Source organism: Hemicordylus capensis, chromosome 5 (genome assembly GCF_027244095.1).
Source record: "Hemicordylus capensis ecotype Gifberg chromosome 5, rHemCap1.1.pri, whole genome shotgun sequence".
NCBI lineage: Eukaryota > Metazoa > Chordata > Lepidosauria > Squamata > Cordylidae > Hemicordylus > Hemicordylus capensis.
The window spans coordinates 37,492,692-37,515,699 of NC_069661.1; the positions used below are offsets into that span (position 1 = coordinate 37,492,692).

A 23,008-nucleotide genomic window follows, 5' to 3' on the forward strand; every position below is an offset into this window, starting at 1 on the left:
TGTGCACAAAGTATTTCGTCCCTAGTACACATCCCTACTAGACATGCCGATCTCGGTAGCGGTGGTAGTTTGATTTGTATTGTGGCTAGAATAGAAACAGTGGTATATGTTTGTTGTTTTAGCATTTGTAAGATATGGGTTATTCTACTTTAAAATGGCTCTTGTTTTGTTTTATAGTACAAAAACTCACACTTGTGACAGCACTTTAGCTCCTTTTGACTGTGAATATTGATACAGTTATCCCTTACCAACTACGGTTTTCCCCAATTGTGGTTTTGATTATCTGCGCCCGAGAAATTGTGTCAGGTCTTGCCAACTGTGACCCAAGTATCCATTGTTTTATTTATTATTTCTCTATGTAAACCACTTTGGAACCTTTTGTTGAAAAGCAGTATATAAATATTTGTTGTTTGGTGAGATTTTTGGTAATTGTGGGGTGTTGTGATTTTGGGGGGTTTGGGGTGAATTCTGGGGGTCCCTCATCACTTGTCTTGCTGTCTATTGGTGATTTAAAGGGATTCCGGGTGATCTTTGGTGATTTTTTGGTCACTTTTTCTGTCTCTTCGTGAGCACAATTCCCTTAACTCCCTGTTTCCAATGCTTTTCAATTGCTTGCCAACTGCAAGGTTTTCCCGGAATGGAACCTTCGCAGTTGGTGAACAGTGACTGTATACTGCTTTTCAACAAAAGTTCTTAAAGCAGTTTACATAGAAAAATAAAAAATAATAAAGTTGGTTCCCTGTCCCAAAAGAGCTCACTCCTGCCTTCAAGCTTAGGGAAGTCGCTGCCAGTCTGTGTAGAGCTAGCGCTAGATGGACCAAAGGTCTGACTTAGTATATGGCACCTTCCTATGTTCCTACTAGGAATCTGTGCTGGGGTTGATTAAGGCCACTTGCTCTCCCCCTGCTAAATATAAGAACATTGCCACTTTGAAAGTGCCTCTTTGCTCAGTTAGCAGGGGACTGTAACTGCTTTGACTTTTCAATTCAAGATTCCATTTGTATATCATAGTCAGCAAAACAAAACTGAAAGACATGGGGAACTAAGGTAGATGCTGAACAACTGGTGTAATGAAATCCTGATGATTCACTCCTCTCAGATGGCAGACCACAGCATTCTGCACCAGTTAAAGCTTCCAAACAAACATCAAGAGTAGCATTTATTTAATATTACCTTTCTCTGGAAGGCATCTGAGGTGACATACAGATTTGCAATTATTTAGTCTTGAGGTGTTAAAGATATGAATGAATTATGTTGAATGTGAAAGGGACGCAGCTTGCCGGCACCACTATGAATGATTTGACTGGGGGAAGAAACTTGACTGCATTGAGGACTGGCAGTATCAAGATTTAACTTGCAGATTTAATGGCATCTGACACTGATGATTGTTAGTATTAATGGCCCTGGCCAGCAAGGAACCCAGACTTTCTCAATTGACTTATGGGACAAAGCGTGTGAGACTCCCAAGGGAACTGTGACTCCCAAGGGAATTGAATATGAGTAGTTCTGTCTACAAAGTTGGTTGCCAGGTCATCATAGCATATTCATGGATGGGGACAACTGTAGTTTACAAGTACATTTAACACCTGGAAGTGCTTTATTGGATGAAAGTGAGACTTTACAGATGCCATATTGGCAACCAGAAACTGATTTGTATTTTGTGTATCTGTAGCAGGATTAAGATTTGAATTTAAAGAATTCAGATGGCAGATAAAGCTTAAAGTATAAAATGCAAGGTCTGTTTTGATCATCTGAATTTATCAGTATAGTTCAGGACAGCAGAATGAATTAGAATTATTGAACTGGTTACTTGGAAGAAGACTTTAGACTCAAGGAAATGTCTTTACCAACAAATGTCAATTGAAATCCTTCTCCACTAGCCACTGGTGTGAAATTGTTTTTGAGGATGTATGATAAATGTTGCCTCTAAACTAACCTGCTGTTATGCAATAGATTTGATTAAAAATCACATATCCCTCTTCTTTTTTTGTTTTTTGTTTTTAACTGTCGCCCTCATCTCATTTGGGGTAGGGATTAGGAATTGTTTTGATAAATCTGTATACCAGCTTCCGAGTTTAGATTTTCTTCATCTGTACCAGGCATCCCCAAACTGTGGCCCTCCAGATGTTGCTGAACTACAACTTCCAGCATACCCAGCCACAAAAAATTGTGTCTAGGGATGCTGGGAGTTGTAGTTCAGCAACATCTGGAGGGCCGCAGTTTGGGGATGCCTGATCTATACCAACATAGTAATAGAAATAAACATAGCATCAATGTCTCCATATTACCAAATTTATATTTTGCTACAAGCCTACAGCCAGCATTTTGACTGGTAGATTCCTTCCTCCCATATCTGCCTAATCAACCTGATTGCATGCAGGTTTATTCAGCAAGCAAGTCACCATGTGACTTTTGCATGTGCGTTCATGTATAGACTAACATGCTACAGGGTAATAATGTTTCAGTATATGCATGCTCATATCTTGCTGAAACACAGTCCGAATGGCAGTATTCTGTTGATCCCAGAGAGTGTTTGATGACTGTATTTGTACGTTAGGGATTATTTGGCTGCCACATGTAAACTAATGGTCATGAGTACCTTTTCACATGGTCAACATTCACAGAGTTTCAGTTTTAAAATAATGGCAGTCATGCACATAGCATGTTCCAAAACATGCCTACTACTTCACTTCTTTAAATGTTGCCTCCAGTTGGGAAAACTCAGGTATGTTGCCTTGTGTGAAGCAAACATTCATTCATTAGAGTAGCCCCATGTGTTTTTCTGTGCTGGATCATAGACTGTTTATATACATATGTAGGCAGAGTAATATATTATACAGAGTAGTTGACTGTTATTTGGAAAGTAATGGATCTGTGTGAACTAAGGAAAAATAACATTCATCTCAAAGTCCTGATTAGTTTCAAATAGTTCCATCTTCGGAATTGGGAACTGAAAGTACATGCTAAGGATATGGACAATGTTGAATAGTGAGATGTGTGTTCATTTCTATGGGTGATTAAGCCCTATTCACACATTATGTTCGACACTAATACAGTCTGTGTACGATGTACACAGGTTCAGATCCATATGCCATTACTGTTGTTCCCATGTTACGTTGAATACAGGTACAGCAGTATGCTTCCTATCTGTATCCTGCATTTCAGGAGGCATGTACTCAGGTTCACCTTTAAAAATGAATGCATGTAGTTTTTTGCGCAAAATATTCACATGTCTACAGACATCTGAACGCAGGTACAGTAGGAAGTCAAATGCTTGCATCAAAACAAAAATCTTAAAGAACAAAGTCTTATGTGTCCCAAACATATTTTCAGGTAGGAAGAAAGGTGTGGCGGTGGGTGGGGGGAAGGGGTGGAGTGCAGTTCTTAAACCTTAAGAGAACTGTCTAACAGAAAACCATCTCTGGAGGATTAATTGTGTGTTCTAAGCTTACTAAATTTCTTTGTCTGCTACTAATGCTTAAAGCACAGCAATAAAATTGTCTGCTAAACTCCTTCAAAGAGAGTGTTTTCTAGTTTTGGTTGGATGATTCACGTACTTTTCATGTTAGGATGTCCTTTGCAATGCTTGGTTTTGCTGTCACTTTTAATGCTTTGATTTGTGCTTTCAATTTCTCACCTTTCCTGTCTGTCTGATTCTTCTGTTTGTGCTTTCCACTTCACAGGCATGCAGTATGGTGGATATGTTAATAATCAAGCTAGCTCTCCAGCAACTCCCTTGTCATCAAGTTCAGATGATGAGGAAGAGGATGAGGAGGATGAGGAAGCAGGTCTGCTTTAGCTTTGCACCAGTATTTCTCACTTTTCATACCCAATTTTGATGGCATTGTTCCATTTCTTTTCATTTACTGGAGACTATATCTTTTTCTTTAAGTAAACCAAAACCAAAACCACTGAACGACACATTCATTATCAAAACATAAGATACATGTCCATGCATTTTAATTTTATTATTGAAGTGTTTTTCATTACTCTTCAATGTCTTCAGCTACAAAATGAAATGGAATTTTGCTTTCAATTAGTTTGTATTCAAGGATCAGGATAACAAATGTATATATAAAAGCAGCTGCTATCATACTTGAAGAAAACTAACTGTAGGCAAAAATTATGTTTTATTTAATAGCTGAAGTTATAGAAGAGTAATAGGATCTCTTCAGTAAGAAATTGCTTTCTTAAAATTAAGGGGCGTGGATGTGTATTACTGGAATACCAAGATGAGTTCACACAAGAGTTCAGCACCACAACAACTAACATGAAGTCCATGTGCTCCTTCCTCCCCTTTGTGGATGCTACAAGGGAGTAATCTTGGTTTGCTAAACCACCGCTCTGCATGCCAACTGAACTGAGGTTTTAACAGTGGCTTATAAACCAGGATATGAAACCAGGATCATATCCTGGTTGTAAACCACAGTTCTCCAGGGTGGATCATGTGCAGACTATGGTTTAACAAGCAACAGTTCTTTCATTGCAGTCCTGTATTTGAGAGGAGAAGGGAGCATGCAGGCTCAGTGCTCTTTCCATTCATGTTCCTGGGTTGTGTGAACCAGGCCCGAGTGTCGTTCACGCTCTCCTAAAAGTTGCCTTCGCCTCCAGTAAACTTGCAGCATTTATCGTACTACATAATGTCTGATCTTTCTTTGACTTCATTCTAAACATAAACATGATACAACCTACTTCCTTTATCTTTAAATATGTTGCAATAGGCTGGTACTGCAGGCTGATGAAACTATCTACATGGTGTATACTTGCCAGCACATTTCATTTGACTCCCCCCCCCCCCCGTTGCAATGCATATGTATACAGCGGACAAGTTTTTCAGTTTACATTTAGGCAGAGTTCTAAATGTGCACCTGGAGAGGAAATGCTTTGAAGCAGAAGGGTTGATTAAACTGTCCTAATTAGTTATCTAAATTGTGATGTATAGACGCAGATAGTATCCACAGTTGTCCTTAGTTTGGTACAGAAGTACCTGCTCCAGAGCAGGAGAGTTTGTTCCAGACTGAGGATAATTGTGGATGCCACCCAATTTTCTTTTAAATTTAGATATCGGAATGGCATGTTACCACTACCGTAATTTTGGGAAGAAACACCTCATTGGCGTAAAAGCCACAGTTAGAGGGGGGCATCATGCATTATATTTTCAGTTGTGTTGAACACTTAAAATTTTACTACAGCTTGATCCTGAATTATAGCGTATAGGCCACATTGGTGTAAACGCCACAGGCGGCAATAAACAACTATTAATAACGTTCCCACTGTGGCCTTTCTCTCCAAAATTATGGTAATTTGAAGCATAACCTTTCAGTTGTCACTATATTAATTAAATCTTGGGTAGAGCTGTTAGACTGCTTATGTCTATTGTGTGTGCCCCCAGGTAGCATATGGGAATGTTGCCAACTTGGCGTGGAAGGTTGTGCCTTCAGGAACTGTTTTCAGAACTTTTTTCTGTGACTTGATGATACATTCTTTTTCTTTAGCTATTTCTTCTGGACTCTTCTGTATTATTCTATACCCAAGTTGTCATTTTCCCTGTTTTTTATCTATTTTTAAAAATCTATTTTCATGTTCTATCAACATGAAAAAAACAGTGACAGGGATAACTTCTCTCTCTCTAGTGAAATGATGAAAGAGTTTGTGGAAGGAGTACAGGAGAAATAAGTGAGCCACCATAATACATGGCTGTCTCTATTATACCTCAGTATGACTTGAAGTTTTTTCAGATATATGAAAAGTTGTTAGATTGCTTATCCTGTGCATCCATTAAAAGTATATTATCCATCTGCTGCTAGTCTCAATCTTTCAGGAACTCTCTTGGAGGCCTTCAGCTTCCTAAAAGTAACAAATGAAGGGGGACTTCATGAAGTCAGTATTACTAGGAAATTCTTGTTCTTCACTCACCGTTTATTAGGAAGATTTAGTTTTTTAAAATCCTCAGTCTCTTCTCTTCTGCATGTGGAGGCATTGGGGAAGGATTGGGTAAAAGCATACATGAATTAGAAGAATTTTATCTACATCTTGCCAAATAGAAGGAAAAGAAGCCAGACAGACCTGCTTGCCAGGTTGGAGAACAGAATTCAGATTATACCAGATTGCTGAAAACTTCATAGAGACCATACTTCTCATTAGGAACCCATTTAACTTTGGGAATTTCCTGAGGCCGATTTAAAGGCCAAGTATAAAACTTGGAACACTGATGATTGGATATCTTGATAGAAATTAGAATGTCAAGTCTCACTTTTTGCCCTGTGACACAAAGGCTTTTAAACTTCTATTTTAGGTTAAAATCAAATGGCAGGTTGTATCTTTGCTGCTCACAATTACTTTAATCATCAGCAAACTTGCTGTAAACTTTTCAAGCCTTCAGTAAACCACAGATGATCCCATAGTGCCAACTAATCATGAGATTAGCTCCTTAAAACTATAATAATTGGTTACATATCTGATTAAAGTAGGAGATCCATACTCTCACTGCACACTGCCCTGAACTCCTTTGAGGGATAAAAATGTGATTTAAAAAATTGACACTAGACCTCTTTATCACAAATGTACAATAAACCAAGAATTGCTCTTCAAGGAGAAAATTAATTTTTTGATGTGAATCTCTTCCACAGTCAACATGCTTTGGAGGTAATCTTACAGTGGAGCCAAAAGGCCATGAAATGCAAGAATTTCAGCCTGGGACAACTCTCTGCCAGGCTCAACTCTGTGCCAAGCTCAGGTTTGAGCTTGGCACAGAAATGTCCCAGACTGTAACTCTTGTGCTGTATAGCCTTCTGCCCACTATTTATGCTATGTATATTTTTAAGGTGCTATAGAACGTGTGTGTGCATGTGCGTGTGTTTTCTGTACCAGGCTAAAACTGCTACCTCGTATTTATCCCATGAATATAATGTGAATTGTGCGTGGGTATCGGTAGGCTCCATGTCCAAGACAACAAAATGTGCTTTCCTGGAGGTGGTAATTTGGATTGAATCAAGGTTGTCAGTGGCAGCAAGAGAGTTTGCACCAACAAGAGTCCTGGCAGTAAGTGCTGGGAGCATTCCTTCTCTCTCCTATAACTTAAGTTGTGCCGTTGGGTCGGTGTCGACTCCTGGCGACCACCGAGCCCTGTGGTTTTCTTTGGTAGAATACAGGAGGGGTTTACCATTACCATCTCCCGCGCAGTGTGAGATGATGCCTTTCAGCATTTTCCTATGTTGCTGCTGCCTGATATAGGTGTTTTTCATAGTCTTGGAAACATACCAGTGGGAATTCGAACCAGCAATTTCTGGCTTGCTAGTCAAGTCATTGCCCCGCTGTGCCATTAGGTGGCTTCTCCTATAACTAAAGGTAGAGTGTGCCGTCAGGTCTATTTCGACTCCTAGCACCCACAGAGCCCTGTGGTTTTCTTTGGTAGAATACAGGAGGGGTTTACCATTGCCACCTCTCACGCAGTATGAAATGATGCCTTTCAGCATCTTCCTATATCGCTGCTGCCCAATATAGTACCAGCGGGGATTCAAACCAGCAACCTTCTGTGTGTTAGTCAAGCATTTCCCTGCTGCGCCACTTAAGGTGACCTCCTATAACAAGACATGAACGAATAGTTTGGCCCAGGCTGTTACAGCACCTGCAGAGTGTAGCGGGTGCTGTGCCCTGGTTCATGCTTGCAAATACTGTTTTTTCTTTTGGCTGTGAAGTACTTGCTAGTTTAAAATTTTAATTTAAAAATGTGAGAATGAACTATTGCCAGTACAAGCCTCTCAGGCCATTATTTTTTCATCAGGTTTTTTCCTTATTAACTTGCTTTTTTCATGCATTTTTAATAGGTACTAACACAACTGTCCAAATTGGCAGCTCTTGTGCATAAATACTAAAGCTCAAATCCTGTCTTTTGTAAGCATGTGGAGTTCCTGATTAAGAAACCCAAGTGTTTCTTACTAGGCATTGATAAAAGCAGCTCACAAGTATCATTGGATGAATACATGTGATTTTTGTCTTTTCCTAGCCCTTGACAGCTCTTCCACAACGGGCAGTGCCTCTCCTGTGCCCAACAATTACGATGCCCTTGAAGGAGGTGGCTACCCAGGTAAATAGTTTAATGTTTTAATATGAACATTAATATTAAATGTTTGGGGGTTTTAGCATAATGAGGGGAGTATGTGAAATATTTGTAAAACTTAAGATGACAGTCCTGTGCACACTTACCTGGGATTAAGCCCCATTGAGTGCAGTGAGGCAAGTGTAGGATTGCATCTTAAAAAATGTGTGGTGGTTAGAGATGGAAAAGCATTCATATATTATTTGCTAAGAATTAGGATTCAAATAATGCGTACTCTCCTTTCAGATTGCTGGATCACCTATGCCTTTCAAGTTATACATTACATCAAACTGCAAAGGAACTCCCCCCCCCCCCATTGTAGAATCCTAAACATATAATCCTAGAATTTAGAGTTGGAAGAGATCCTGGGCTCTCCTAGGCCAACCCCATGTTCAGAACATGTTTACTTGGAAGTAAGGCTATTAATTTCAGTGAGACTTACTGCAAAATGATTGCAGTCTTAACTGTTGAAAGTAGGCTGGCTGCAATATATCGTTATAAATATTGTATTCCAAAATTATATCTGGCATAGGGGCTGTTCCATGTATCTCTTTGTATAGGCGTCTGGTTTTTGTATACACTTCTACTGAGCATATTCTGTAGTTTTGCTTTTATATTATTGCTCTGTTATTGTATGCACACTTTAATTTGAGATAAGATGTTGGTGGAACTTGCTGCCTTATCTTTACATGCATAGATGACATATATGAGAGTGAAGCTATAAGAATTCCTTGACTTCTTTGTTGCAGTCACATTTTGCTACTGACCTACTACTGATAGTACTGATTGATAACTAGAAATTATTTTCAGATCTAAAAATAATTTGATGATTTTTTAGGGACCAGAAAAATTAAAAATACTGATTTTATTATAGTTTATATTTTGCTTACACAAATGGAGTGTTAATATTCATTTCATTGCTCTGCATTACACTGTTTGACAACAGTAGGTACAGTACAACTAGATATCTAACTGAAGTCTACTTTATCTGCTTTGTTAATGACAGATACACCATACTATCTTATATATTCAGCTGCTTGCATTTTGGCGCTTACTTTTTGAAGAGCAAAACAGTGTGTTAAAAACAGAATATTTTTCTGTTTAGAGGCACGTTCTACAACGAGTAGTCCAGCTCCTGTTTCCTCAGTTCCCCAGATGTCTAAAACTTCTAAGCCTTTTGGCTATGGGTACCCTATTCTTCAACCTGGCTACCAGCAGAATGTAACACCGCCTTTGCCGCCATCTGCCATGCAGCCCAGTAACACTGGATATAATTCTGGATTTCCTCAGCATCCTCAGGTTAGAGCCTAGAAAACTCTCTTACAAAATCTGTTTAATTTTCTTTGCTCTTTAATGGTAATAAAAGGACCATCAGATGAAATGTGACTATAAAAATGTTTATATCTGACTTTTCTGTCTTTAAAGATACTACCTACCCCAGATACTACCCACCAAGGCATACCTTGATTTAGGATAAATAAAAATACAAGAAAAAATTGTCAAAAGAGCCAGGCTATAAATCATTCATGGGTGGGTTGGGGGTGATTTTTACTACATGGCACAAGGCCAGCAGTGACTGCCAATTGGGCATTCAGTAACTTTGGTGCTGTGTTTTGAAAAGGTCTCTTCCACATAGCCCTCTGCCATATCTCAGATAGCAGGGAAATATGGAGGAGGACTTCTGGTGTTTCATCTGAGCAACTGAATAGCTGCATATGATTGGAGATGGTCCTTAAGACATCCCAGTCCTAGACCATTACATACATCTGTGTCATATATTGTAATTGTATGGCTTTGCCAAACAGTGGGAAGTTCAGGACAGTCTTTGCAGGTCTGTTTCCTTCAGACCTTTAAGTCCACATTCAGACTTAGAGTGACTTTGTGAAATGTAATTGGGGAGGAATATTAGTAAAAGAGCAGACTACATGGGATGTGCTAGTCGCCAGGTGATGCCATGGTGTCCATCAATCCTAGAGTTTAGTAGCTGCTTCTGCAGTCCATGTTTTTCAGCGTCGTACATGGCAGGAACCAAGCTCGCTGTTCTTCACGAGTTAACTTGCAGGAAAACTGAATTACAGTCTATCAGGCTGGAAGGTCAGAGGGCCCCCAGGGACCACAAGACACCCCAGATTAACATTGGGCTCCATCTTTACCATCAGCCAATCTCTTAGTCCACCTGCAGTTCCTTCTGCCCCTTTACTCAGGAAGGAAAAGCCTGGAACCTGGACTGTTTCATCAATTGTGAGGGACCAGACACTATTCCAGACATACCCCTCACTTGTATTTTAATTGTAAACTTCATTTCGGTTACTTGGGCAGTTGATCTTGGCTGAAAAATGAAGTGTAAATATAATAAATATGAGATTTACTCCATCGGCCTATAAATTGCTGTGGTTGGATGCAGTGGTTGTTTCTCTCACATTATGCATATATGACTTAGTTATGATAGTATTGTGTGAATTTCACATACCTTGTCTGTTTATGAGAGACTGGCTTGTTATTACTTTGGCAATAAATTAACATGGCATAGTTGCTTATATTGGTGTCTTAATAGTACACCAGTGTGGCTTAAAATCAATCCTTAATTATGCTAGTGTGTCTGAAAATTAAACTAACAATTTACCTGTTAGACAGTTACACATGGAGATCATGCATTTCCAATTAAGTAGTTTGAATAAATGTATTCTAAGTTATATACACTGAACTGTTTTGTAAACAGGTGTCCAGTTTGTGTAATGTTACCTTAACTTGTTAATGTATTATGCATGACTTCTGTTTTTCTGTAACAGTGCAAGTAAGTGGCCCACATGCTGCATGGCAGTAGGTGGGCAGCAGAAGGGCTCCGTGGTGGCAAGGAGCCTTCAGCATCACTGCAGTGAAGGCGTCTTCTGCAGCGGAGGGGGGAAGGTGATTTTTCTTGTCTCTCCCCTTGTGGCAGAAAGTCACGCAGCCCTTGAGCATATTCATACAAGCAAAAGCTCTTCTGCAAGAAGAAATTGCCTCCCCCCCCCCACCTGCCTTGGCTATACATGAGGCCTTCATTGAAGGGATGCTTAAGGCTCCCTGTGAATACACAGCCCTTCTTCTGACCACCTACTGCTACGTAGCTTGTGGTCCAATGTATAGAATAATGGTAGTTAAGTGGGGCATGCTTTGCTCTCCTACCTGTTTCTAAACTCAAAACCGCCTTGTCCCATAAGCATTTCACTCCATATTTCATGCTACCTACAGTGTTATTTTGGCCACCTAATTAACCATAAAAACTCGGTAGCAATGAATTAAAGGTCTGCTGAAAACGCCAGGGCTTCCAATGATTGATTGGAAAGGAAAGCAGGACAAACTAGAGGCTAAATGGAACTGTGGTGGGTAGGGAATTCCCCATTCTGGTGCCACTACTCTCATGCATTGCCTCCAGCCACACGTCTTAGGGCAATGGGATATGCAGAAAGCCTTCCCCAACTGATCCTAATGGACAGGCAGAATTCAGCAGTAATTTAGTACCTAAAGGACTGTTTCTGTCCAATAAGAGGTTCTTCTTTAGGTAAGTAAATTGAACCTGAATGGATTTTGAAGCCAGTGCAGTTGATACTCCCATTACCATCATGTGCTTGAAAACTGGTTGCTGTCAGAATTTTAGCAGTGGCATTTTGCTCAAGTCTTCAAAGGCAAACCTATGTAAAGCACATGATCATAGTCCAAACGAGATATAATAATGCTATGCATCACCTTGACCCAGTCTACTTCATTCAGGAACTGACACAACTAGCACATCAGCCAAAGCTGAGCAAAGGCACTCCTGGACACAGCAGCTGCTGGAGCATCCAGGAGCAATGTGGGTCCAGGAACAGGCTGTGAATCTGATTCTTCATAGAGAATGCAACCCTACTGAGAATAGGCTGGTGCCCTATTACAGTAGCAATTGTTCTCCTAGCCAGGAGCATTTCTGTCTTGTCTGGGTTAAGTTTCAGCTTGTTTGAGACCAGTGATGAGCAGGATATGCGCAGACACCGGCAGCTTCAGTGGACTGAGATGGAAAAGACTGAGACAGCTGCATGTCATCAGTATATTGATAACTGCCAACTCCCAACTTCTGCATGTGTTTCCCCAGTTATTAAATAGTATGGGGAACAAGCTAGAACCCTGCAGAATGCCATAGGTCAGCTATGGTGCCAAATAAGTGCCCTCCCCCAGCACCACATTTTGATATCTACCCTCCAGGAAAGACCAGAGCCACTACAAAACAGTGCCTCTAAGTTCTTTGCCAGCCAGGCATCCCGGATAGGTACCAGTCCAACAGAATCAACAGGGATGCATTTCCCTTGTCCAGATTGCCACATAGGTCGTCCACCAGGGTGACCAAGGCTGTTGAAGTCATAAGAGACCTTATGATGAGGTTTATTTGTTTGTGTTTTGTTCAGTTTTTATACTGCCTTTCATAAGACATCCCAAGGCAGTCTACAAAAATTAAAATACAATTAAACTCCATAAAAATCACACACAAAATCTTAAAATCAGTTAAACAATAAAAACCATAAAACACACCGAAAAAGAGGAAAAAACCAATTAAAAAGACAAACAGAAATAGAATATTTATTTATTCAACAAATAAATGCTGCACAAAGGGCCTTCACCAGAGAGACTGCCCACACTGGTCCAGGAATGTATGGGTTCCTGCAGCTTTAACAAAAGCCTGCCTCACTTAACTCACTCACAGTTCTACAGTGTATGTGCACTATATGTCATACAGTGTATGACCACTTATACTGGTCTTGGACTGTAATAAAGATGATTGATTGATTGATTGATACAGTGTATGTAGACATCTGGATCTATCAAGAACCTATCTGACTTACTATGCCTTGGGTCAAACATTTTGTGAATATGAGTTTCAGAGGGGAAGAGGGAGTGGCTTATGGGATGAAGTGGCTTGGATGCACTACAATAGAAGTTGAATTACTACCTCGTGGGGGTAGGAGACCCTGTGAAGAGTTGCAGCAGCTGAAATAGTGAATACTAGAGTTTGAGATCTAGAGAATTGAGTGCTCATTTGAACAGGTACTGTTTAAGAATCTGTTGCTGTTTGAGTAAATGCTTGTTTAAAATGTTGTTTTCCAGCAATATCCAACTATGAAACAGCTATCAGCTAGTCTTGGAGGTCTAGGATTACAGCAAATGCAGCAGCCAGAGAGCTTGAGACCGGTCAACCTTACTCAAGAAAGAAACATTCTGCCTATTGCTCTAGTTCCAGCTCCTGTGCCTAATTTAAATTCGGACCTGAAAAAATTTAATTGCAGCCCAGAGTAGGTTTAACATTTCCAGTCTTCTGATTCTTGGTTTGTTGGTCTCTGTGTGAGGAAGTGTTTCTGACTAGTGTGTTAATTCTGCTTGACCTAAGTTTTTAACAGTTCTCTCTTAGACAATAAGATGCTCCAATCTTCTATGTACCAGGTTGTCTTTAAGTCCTATGTATTGCCTGAAGATTTGGTATAAAGAAAATTGAGAATTCTGCATCTTAGTTGTATTCATGTGTTACTCCTGAATACTGAGGAGAGGCTCTGATGGAATGGCCATGGCATAGTTTGCCCATTGAATCTGAGCCTCAGGCTTATGCACTGCCTTCAATTCTCCAGTTTCTTCTCCAGTTTCCTGGTTCTAACAAATCATAGTTTGCTGTTATGAGAGAACTTGAAAACAGTGGTTTGCCCAAATAGGATTGGAAATCCACTTCGAACCATGGTTTCCATATCTGGTTTGGAGGTAAGCACAAATAGTAGTTTGCCTGTTCCGATGTGATGGATTGTTCAATTCAGGAAGTAAAGGAGGGAATTAGAGCTTATGAGAGGAATTGGAGCTTATAGCCTGAGGAGTGTCAAGATGACCCTGTATGGAAGTTGATATGGCTCAGTTTCCTCTTCTGTGTCATATATTTGTTCCATATTAAAAATGGGATCATAAAACAAACATTTGTCAGAAATGTAAACTGAACTAATGAGTCATCAAGAATATGAACTGAAGTGCCAGTTGATTATTTTGTAGTATTTTGTTGCTAAAAAAGGCTGTTCAGTGATTCAAATGTCAAAAGTTAGTTCTGTCCCTGCTATGGTGTCATAGAACATTTGGACACTCACAGTTCTATCCATAGAGCTGTTTCAAAGGATGAAAAACGCTTTGAATCTAGAGTCTTTCTCTGGATGGTGCATAGACGAGTCATTCAACAGGCTTTGAATTTTGCCCAACTACTTTTCCCTCATACAAAGGTTTGGATGGTGGTTCTGATTGCTTGGATAATATAGGGGCCTTTGAGTGCCTAGACCATTTCCTGTAGAAATAACAAAGAGCAAATAAACTATGGATCATAATACTTGAAACTAACATTTATGATTTTTATTATCTTCTAGCTCATTTCGATGCACTTTGACAAATATTCCACAGACTCAGGCTTTGCTAAACAAAGCAAAACTTCCTTTGGGGTTGCTTCTACATCCCTTCAGAGATCTACCGGTAAAGTTACCCTTTTAAAGACAAAATGTTGGTATAGGCAGATTTGATTAGATTGATCCACCTTTTTATTTAAACATATAACAAAGTGAAATAGTACTTTACATTAAGATAATAAAAGTTGTAACTACTATATGAATGTGAACCTTTCTCTTCTTCAAACCAAAACACAATACTGCAAAACAAAAATAAGCAACATTACAGTTTTTAAATATACCTGAATCTTACATGGATTATGTGCAAATGGCATGGATTTCAATAATTACTATGTTTTAGTATCTGAACAATGAATTTCTTGCTGTCAGCTGAAAGTGTGTTGGGGTAGGAGAATATTATGAAGTGTTTAAAGGTTTTCCTTCAAAATAGAAATTTTCTTAATTCAGTTTTTCTTTTTCTTTAGCAGCTGCCTGTGATAACATCGAACACCATTGTAAGATGTAGATCATGCAGAACATACATCAACCCCTTCATTTCCTTCATTGACCAAAGGAGGTGGAAATGTAACCTGTGCTACAGAGTTAATGACGGTAAGAATTAACCTCACAATCCCAAGAGCCGTATGCTGAGCTGGAAGGGCTTGCAGGGAAATTTCTTTGTGAAACCGCTTTACTGCCCATTGGGCTGGGAGCTCCCCAAATTCCGGGTGGCATATTCCTGTAGCACTTACTTGTACTTTGAGAAGGTATTAAGTGTTACAATGTCATCAGGTATAATTTCTGTGCCTCTGACAATGAATAACATATTTATTCTATAATTATTTAGTTCCTGAAGAATTTATGTATAACCCTCTGACCCGATCCTATGGAGAGCCTCACAAACGACCAGAAGTCCAGAACTCTACTGTAGAGTTCATTGCTTCTTCAGATTACATGGTAAATACATTTTTTTTAAACAACATTCTGCAAAATTTATGTTGTTCATTCATGTAACTCTGAGGATGCTTCTGATTTGGATGGAACAAGTATTGAGTTTAGAATTACTTTCCTCCTGTCTGCGCTTCTACTTCATTTCAGCTCCTGATTTTTTTTTAATTTAAAAGGTTTTGTGCAGGTGTTAAAATAGAGCAGGTCGGGGTGGGGGGACATCTGATAGCAGAACAGCTCATAGTTAAGGGAATATTTAAGAGAACGCCTTCTTCATTATGAACCCTACTGCCTATTAAGACCCTCTGAGGAGGTCTGTCTGAAGCTGCCACCAGCTCATCTGGTGGCTGCTCAGGGACAGGCCTTCTACATTGCCACCCTGAGGCTTTGGAATGCGCTCCCTGCTGAAATAAGAGCCTCCCCATCTTTGACAACTTTTTAAAAGGCTGTTCAGATACATTTGTTCATCCAGGCGTTTAATTATGCCAGGGCTGCTCTTGTCTCTTCTGCAGATGTTGTCCTACAACTCACATCATCCCTGACTGCTGGCCCTTGTGGCTGGGGATGCTGGAAGCTGTAGTCCAAAAACAACGGGAGAGCCAAAGTTGAGCAGCCCTGAATCATACTTACAGAATTTGACATTGCTTTTAAAATTTTAAATTGTTTTAATTTGTGGTGTTTTGGTGTAAACCTCCCAGAGATGTGAGTTTGGGGCAGTATATTAGTATGTTAATTTAACTATTAACTTATTTAACATTTAAGAAAGAAAAAGAACTGACAAAAGATGTTGAATTTATTTTACAGCTCCGTCCTCCACAGCCTGCAGTATATTTGTTTGTATTTGATGTGTCCCATAATGCAGTAGAAGCTGGATACTTACCAATTGTGTGTCAGTCTTTGCTGGAGCACCTAGACAAGTAAGAACCTCCTTGTTTTAGTTGTAGTGTGTATTTGTGATCTAGAGACTGGCCATTAAAATAATTACTGATTTCGGAATCCACCCTCTACTTTGCTCACATGACCACAAAGCCTTGTTTAAATCCCTCCTGGGCCTCTGTTGCCAGTTCCCCTCAGGTTTTAGAGCTACTAGCTCTTATATGCTCTGGACAGGGGAAAGATGGACAAATCCCAACCAGCATGCATCTTGTATAACTTAGTCCTTTGAACTGGAGAAGATGCAGAGCAACTAAAATGATCAGGGAATTAGAATGCCTTCCTTACAAGATTAGGCAATATCATTTTGGGGCATTTTAGTTTAGAAAAAAAGGCAACTAAGAAGAGACATGATCAAGACTGATAAAACTATGCATAGTGTAGAGAGTGTGGATTGAGGTAAGTTTTTCTCCCTCCTTCATAATGCTAGAATCGAGGGTCATCCCAAGAAACAGATTGGCAGGAAATTTAGGACATTGAAATTACTTCTTCACATAGCTTATAATTAGTCAGTGGAGTTGGTTGCCACAGGATTTGGTGATGGCCAGCAGCTTGTATGGCTTTAAAAGGGGGAATAGAGAAATTCATTGACAAATCTATTAATGACTACTAAAATAAAACAATATGATAAATAAATACAAGTCTTGAAGATGACTATATTCTGCCTCTAGGGTCAGAGGCACGATGCTTCTGAATACCACTTGCAAGGGAGCAACAGCAGGAGAGGGGACATGCTTGTGAACTTCCTGGAGGCAACTAGTGGATCACTGTAGGGAAACAGGATGCTGAACCAGATAGGTTTGGGCCTGATCCATCAAGGCTGTTCTTGTGATTAGCACAGAGACAGACCATGGGAGCGTGAACATCTCACAGTCTTCTTTCCACCCTCCCTTATTCTATTAACAGACTGTTGACCTTTTAATGCTTGCAAGGTGAGAAGGAAGGAGAGAGAGAACCAGCCACATAGGTAGACAGTGGGCTGAATACTGAGTTCCAGTAGGCAGTATGCACTCGGGGGTGCTTGCTGTGTCTTCTAATATCTAACTCTGGGATGTGTTAGAGACTTGATAACTTACCCCTGTGCTAAAACTATCCAACAGGATTGTTTTTGTGTGTTAATCTTAAGGTTGCCTGGAGATTCAAGAACAAGAATAGGCTTCATAACATTTGACAGCACTGTTCATTTCTACAACTTGCAGGAAGGATTATCGCAGCCTCAGATGCTAATTGTCTCAGAAATTGATGGTAAGAAATAAAATTAAAAAGCGAGAAGAAAATTTATTCTGGTTTCAAGATGAGCTGGCCATTGTTAATATGCTATGTAATATTTCTACAATATCAAAAGTGAAAAAGGCAAATGCCTAAAAGCATTACATGAAATGACTAAATTATTTTAACTGTATAGTGAGTAAGTGAAGATGAATATATTGTGCTAGATTAACTACAATGAAATAGGCAAGTGTGCGTCTGTCTAGAATTCATGCCTGCAAAATAAAACGAGGAAAACTCGGGTGCATTCAATACACTCTGGAATCCAAAGGGCCGATAGTCATGTTCCAGTCATACAGAGCTACAGCTGGAATTGACTGGATCTCTCCTGCATGCATAGAAGCACTTTCTATTCATTTACAAAACACGTTGAGTCCTCAGCATTGTGATTTTTATGTATATTTGAAAAGCAGATTAATGCAATGTAGTAATTCTTCACAAAAATATTTTCCCTCCATAGATGTCTTCCTGCCCACTCCTGATAGCTTACTTGTTAATCTGCATGAAAGTAAAGAGGTAAGAGAAATCAAAATACCATGACCATTTACACTAGAATTCAATACTAATATGGAGATATGTTTTCGTTTCTGCTCTCCACTTGATAAGAAAGTCGTTTAGAAGAGAGGTGTACAGTGTTGTTTGTGAGTTGCATTAAGTCTGTAACATTCCAGTCTTGCTTCCAGCTTTGTAGATATGCTGTCATTGTAGTTTTGCCTCTTGTGGCACAGTGTGATAAGTCAGACGGACATGGGAAGGCTGAATTGCTATAGTAAGAGTGTGTCTCTCTTTGGTGATGGACTTCAAATAGCAATTCCTTTCAGGGTAAAAGCAGAGGCATAGAGCCCTCCAGCTGGATTGGCTCAGAAGAGAGATCTGTAGATAGGACCCAATGACCTGGAAGGGTGGAGGTTGCTGACAACCAGCAGAAATTTCACTGTTGCAATAATGCTTTTCTCATCTAAAAGATTATATTCTTGGGTGCCCATAGGGAGGTCAAAAAGGGATTCATGGCCAGTTTAGTGTGGAGCCATAGGTGTATATAATTGTATATACTTTGCCTTCTCTCTCCCCACAGAAAGGTTCATGCAGGTTGGTTGGTTGGTTAAGTGCCATCATGTCGGTGTCGACTCTTAGTGACCACGTAGATAGATTCTCTGCAGGATGATCTGTCTTCAGCTTGGCCTTTAAAGTCTCTCAGTGGTTCATTCATTGCTGTCGTAATCGAGTCCATCCACCTTGCTGCTGGTCATCCTCTTCTTCTCGTTCCTTCAACTTTCCCAAGCATTATGGACTTCTGAAGGGCAGGGGCGTAACTACCATTAGGCAAGGGGAGGCAGTTGTCTTGGGGCCCCACTGCCTCGAGGGGCCCCCCAGAGGCACATCACATGACTCCCCACCCACCCGTGTTGCACCCCCTATGAATTATGTTGTGTCTCTTAGAGATCGGCAGGAGCAGAGAGTAAAAGAAACTCAATTCAATGTGAACTAAGTATTCACTGTATTCATAATGGGGATGTGAGTCTGAGTGCACTATATATTGTGAAGTGTGTTTGTGTGTGTATATCAGCGGGGGGCCATTTTAAAATCTTGTCTCTGGGCCCACTCCAACATTGCTACGCCCCTGTTCAAGGGAGCTGGGTCTTTGCATAATGTGTTCAAAGTATGATAATTTGAGCCTGGCCATTTGTGCCTCGAGTGAAAATTCTGTATTGATTTGTTCTATGATCCATTTATTCCTGGCTTTCCATGGTATCCTGAAAAGTCTTCTCCAACATCAGAGTTCAAAAGCGTCAATGCTTTTTCTGTCTTGCTTCTTCAAAGTCCAGCTTTTGTATCCATAGAGTGTCACGGGGAAAACCATTGTCTGAACAGTTCTAATCTTTGTAGATGTAGACACATTGCGGCATCCAATATCCTTTCCAAGGCCTTCATTGCAACCTTACCAAGTGCTAGTCTACGGCGTATTTCTTGACTGCTGGATCCTTTACTGTTGACAATTGATCCTAAAAGGCAGAAGCTATCCACCACTTCAGTGTCTTCATTGTCAGTTCTGAGGCTGGTTACTGTACCCGTTGTCATTAGTTTAGTCTTCTTTACATTTAATTGTAGTCCCATTTTTTTGCTGTGCTCCTTGACTTTCATTACTAGAGCTTGCAGATCATCCGCAGATATCCATGATTATATTGCAGAAGGAAGAGGGCAGATAGTGAGGATGAGTCAAGTAACCTACATGTCCATGATACAGTGGAGATTTGGGATAAAAGGAACATAGGAAGATGTTATATACTGAGTCAGACCATTGGTCTATCTAGCTCAGTATTGTCTTCACAGACTGGCAGCGGCTTCGCCAAGGTTGCAGGCAGCAATCTCTCTCAGTCCTCTCTTGGAGATGCCAGGGAGGGAACTTGGAACCTTCTGCTCTTCCCAGAGCGGCTTCATCCTCTGATGGGAATATCTTACAGTGCTCACACATCAAGTCTCCCTTTCATATGCAACCAGGGCAGACCCTGCTTAGCTAAGGGGACAAGTCATGCTTGCTACCACAAAACCAGCTGTCAGAGTTCCTGCTCTTGTCTCTTTCTTGAAGGCCTTGTGAGACATCATGTGCTGTATACACTACAGTTTCATAATGTGGGTCAATTCACATTCTGTTGCTGCAGCTGAACTTTATGGGTTAATATCTTACATATGACACTGTGCATATTATGTGAATTAAAACAAGCAGCTAAATCTCACTCCCATTATTGTGAAATGTTTCAAACCTATCTTATGTATAGATACTTGATTTCAGATTTTGTATTTAGATTTGTGTCTTCCACTGGGAAAATCAGACAGTGCCAGTATAGCCATCTGAATCCTCTGAAGTTGAGTGCTGTGTAGCACCACAAATACGTTCCTTTCAACATTGAGGCAGCTATTTGAATTAACAGCTTTGATGAAAAATTATGTGAATGGTTCGAGAGGAAAACTAATCTCTCTAGCAATTTGAAACAGCTTGATTTAGAAGTTTGCTTAGTTTCCTTTATAATATATGTGTGGGTTTCTTTTAAATGTTATAATCCTGTGGTTTTATATTACTGTATAGCATCTTACTGCTGCTAAAATAGTTTTTTTCATAACTTGAAACTTCTAACACCATTTCATACATTTTCTAGCTGATTAAAGACTTACTGAATGCACTGCCAACGATGTTCACCAACACAAGAGAAACACACAGTGCTCTGGGCCCAGCCCTTCAAGCTGCCTATAAATTGATGTCTCCAACGGGTGGGCGCATATCTGTGTTTCAGACACAGTTACCATCCTTAGGTGCTGGACACTTGCAGTCCAGGGAAGATCCCAATCAAAGATCAAACACAAAGGTATTTTGGACAATTTGATGAAGAATTTCTGGGGTGGAAAGGTGCCTTATGTGGGTGGAAGGAAATATCCTAGACTACTATTACTATTCAGTGTCTATTGACATGTGGTTGTAGAGGTTTACAGTATTCTGTATGCCCATGCAAACAGAAGAAACTGAGTAGATAGCAAAAAAAACTCTGATGCAGCTGCTGTGATGTTAGTGTAAACGTTCCAGGATATGTGCTCTTTTAAAGGTTGCAACTTAATGAAGAGTGTTCATCATGTTCTAGCAAATGTGATCATCAGCAGATGGTAAAAGATCTAGAGATTGGAAAGGATACCAATTATTGTTGAAGGATATCATAGTACTTGGCAATGTTGAAACAGTAAAATAAAATTCTACAAGTTGTTACACATCATACGCTTGTATATATTTAATCTGCAAATATTTATTTGTGTACTTACTGCACCTAAACTGTTTGTATTGCGGCTTTGTCCCAGTGCCTTACACATTGCTTTTTAATTTTGATTATCTTAGGTTGTTCAGCATCTTGGCCCAGCAACAGATTTTTATAAAAAGTTGGCACTAGATTGTTCAGGACAGCAAACTGCTGTGGATTTGTTTCTTTTAAGCTCGCAGTATTCGGATTTGGCCTCTCTCGGTAAGGGGTATTAGCTTGTATAATTACTTCATAACTTAATGTGTTGAGAGACAATGGTTTTCCCCTTGTGTTAAAATGTCTAGAAGAGTTCCAAAGCCAAATGCATAAAAGTATATTATGCACAGTTTATTAATATTTCATGCCTATTTTTGAAATGCTATAAGGCAGAAGTGTGTTCAGATCTTTACGGCATGGAGATGTTTTTTCCATGGTCTCTTGTACTGAGTTGGCTACTTCGAGTATCCCCTGATGTAGTCGCCTCTGGAAACACACTGAGCCATCAGCAAGCTCACATCCCAACAGTCCTGCATAGAGGTGCCAGTGTTTTGAATTGATGCCTCCACATGGCACTGATATCTTGAGCCCGACAATCTGTATAATAATGACAGCTCAGAGGACCTTTGCAGCCATGCAAATTCATTGGCCCCATATACAGTCTCCTCCACAGAAATGCTATGGCTTCTGAGCAAGCATGGCCTAGCAGTGAGTCTGCTGTATGTTGCCAAAATAGTCTCTGAGGATCGCTTGACCCCTGCGAACATATTTTGTTAACAAACATTGGTTTTCAGAGGGAAGCAGAGCTCAGTAAAAATCCCTCCTTCCCCCACTCAAATGATAGTGCAGCAGTAGTCTAGAACTCGCTCTGCTGCACGTGTGCAATGCTAGTCTGGATGTTGACCAGTGGTTATGAAATTATATTTACATATTTTGCATGAAATTGTATTCACTGTCAACTACATTACATTGGCTTTTTGTAAAAACAAAAACCTGAGTTGAGGTCTATACCAGGCTTGTACACACAGAAAAGTATCATATCCCAACAGAGGAATTGTCAGGAGAGCCAACATGGCCCACAAAACTTTCTGTCTGGTTGTATCAAGTTAGAACGCTGACAGTTTCCCAACACTCTGTCTGACACTGCCCCACTCTACTCAGTTTCCGGGGTGCAGCCCTTGAAAACCAGCCCAACAAGAGAGAAATCACTCTTACTAAGTTGCTGGGCTTGTTTTGAAGGGCTGCAGCCTGGAAATTGGGAAAGGGAGGAGAAGGGCAAACACCCATGGGAGAGCCTCTGACCCTGTGGGTTTTTTGTGGGGAGTTGCCCTCCCGACTCCTGAAGTCAAAGAGCTAGTCGGAAAGTTTGTTGCCTTCAGTATGGCTTGATATTTAAAGGAGCAAAGGGCATTTTCCCTTTTCAATCCCAACCCATAGGGAAGCAACCTGCCTGCTAGGGCAGTGGCAGAGGGGAAAGTCCAAAAGGCATGCTGGAACTCGGAGAGAATTTTGTTGGAATTCCAAATGTCAGGGTTCCCTCCTGTCATCGTGGAACTGGTTATGATAAT

At 40.2% G+C, this 23,008-nt stretch overlaps 1 protein-coding gene across 4 annotated transcripts in view; it reads left to right on the plus strand.

The window, feature by feature from the left end:
• SEC24B (SEC24 homolog B, COPII coat complex component) overlaps nt 1-23,008 on the plus strand; it is a 50,792-nt gene that overhangs the window by 8,985 nt on the left and 18,799 nt on the right. For 2 of the 4 annotated variants that reach the window (XM_053257060.1, XM_053257063.1), the window contains exons 4-15: nt 3,684-3,788; nt 8,006-8,086; nt 9,204-9,397; nt 13,214-13,398; nt 14,497-14,599; nt 14,997-15,123; nt 15,359-15,468; nt 16,264-16,376; nt 17,519-17,637; nt 18,122-18,177; nt 20,817-21,023; nt 21,542-21,665. In XM_053257060.1, the coding sequence (XP_053113035.1) occupies nt 3,684-3,788; nt 8,006-8,086; nt 9,204-9,397; nt 13,214-13,398; nt 14,497-14,599; nt 14,997-15,123; nt 15,359-15,468; nt 16,264-16,376; nt 17,519-17,637; nt 18,122-18,177; nt 20,817-21,023; nt 21,542-21,665 (1,524 nt within the window). The remainder of the gene's footprint in view (nt 1-3,683; nt 3,789-8,005; nt 8,087-9,203; nt 9,398-13,213; nt 13,399-14,496; nt 14,600-14,996; nt 15,124-15,358; nt 15,469-16,263; nt 16,377-17,518; nt 17,638-18,121; nt 18,178-20,816; nt 21,024-21,541; nt 21,666-23,008) is intronic. The other 2 variants (XM_053257061.1, XM_053257064.1) reach the window with 2 other exon arrangements.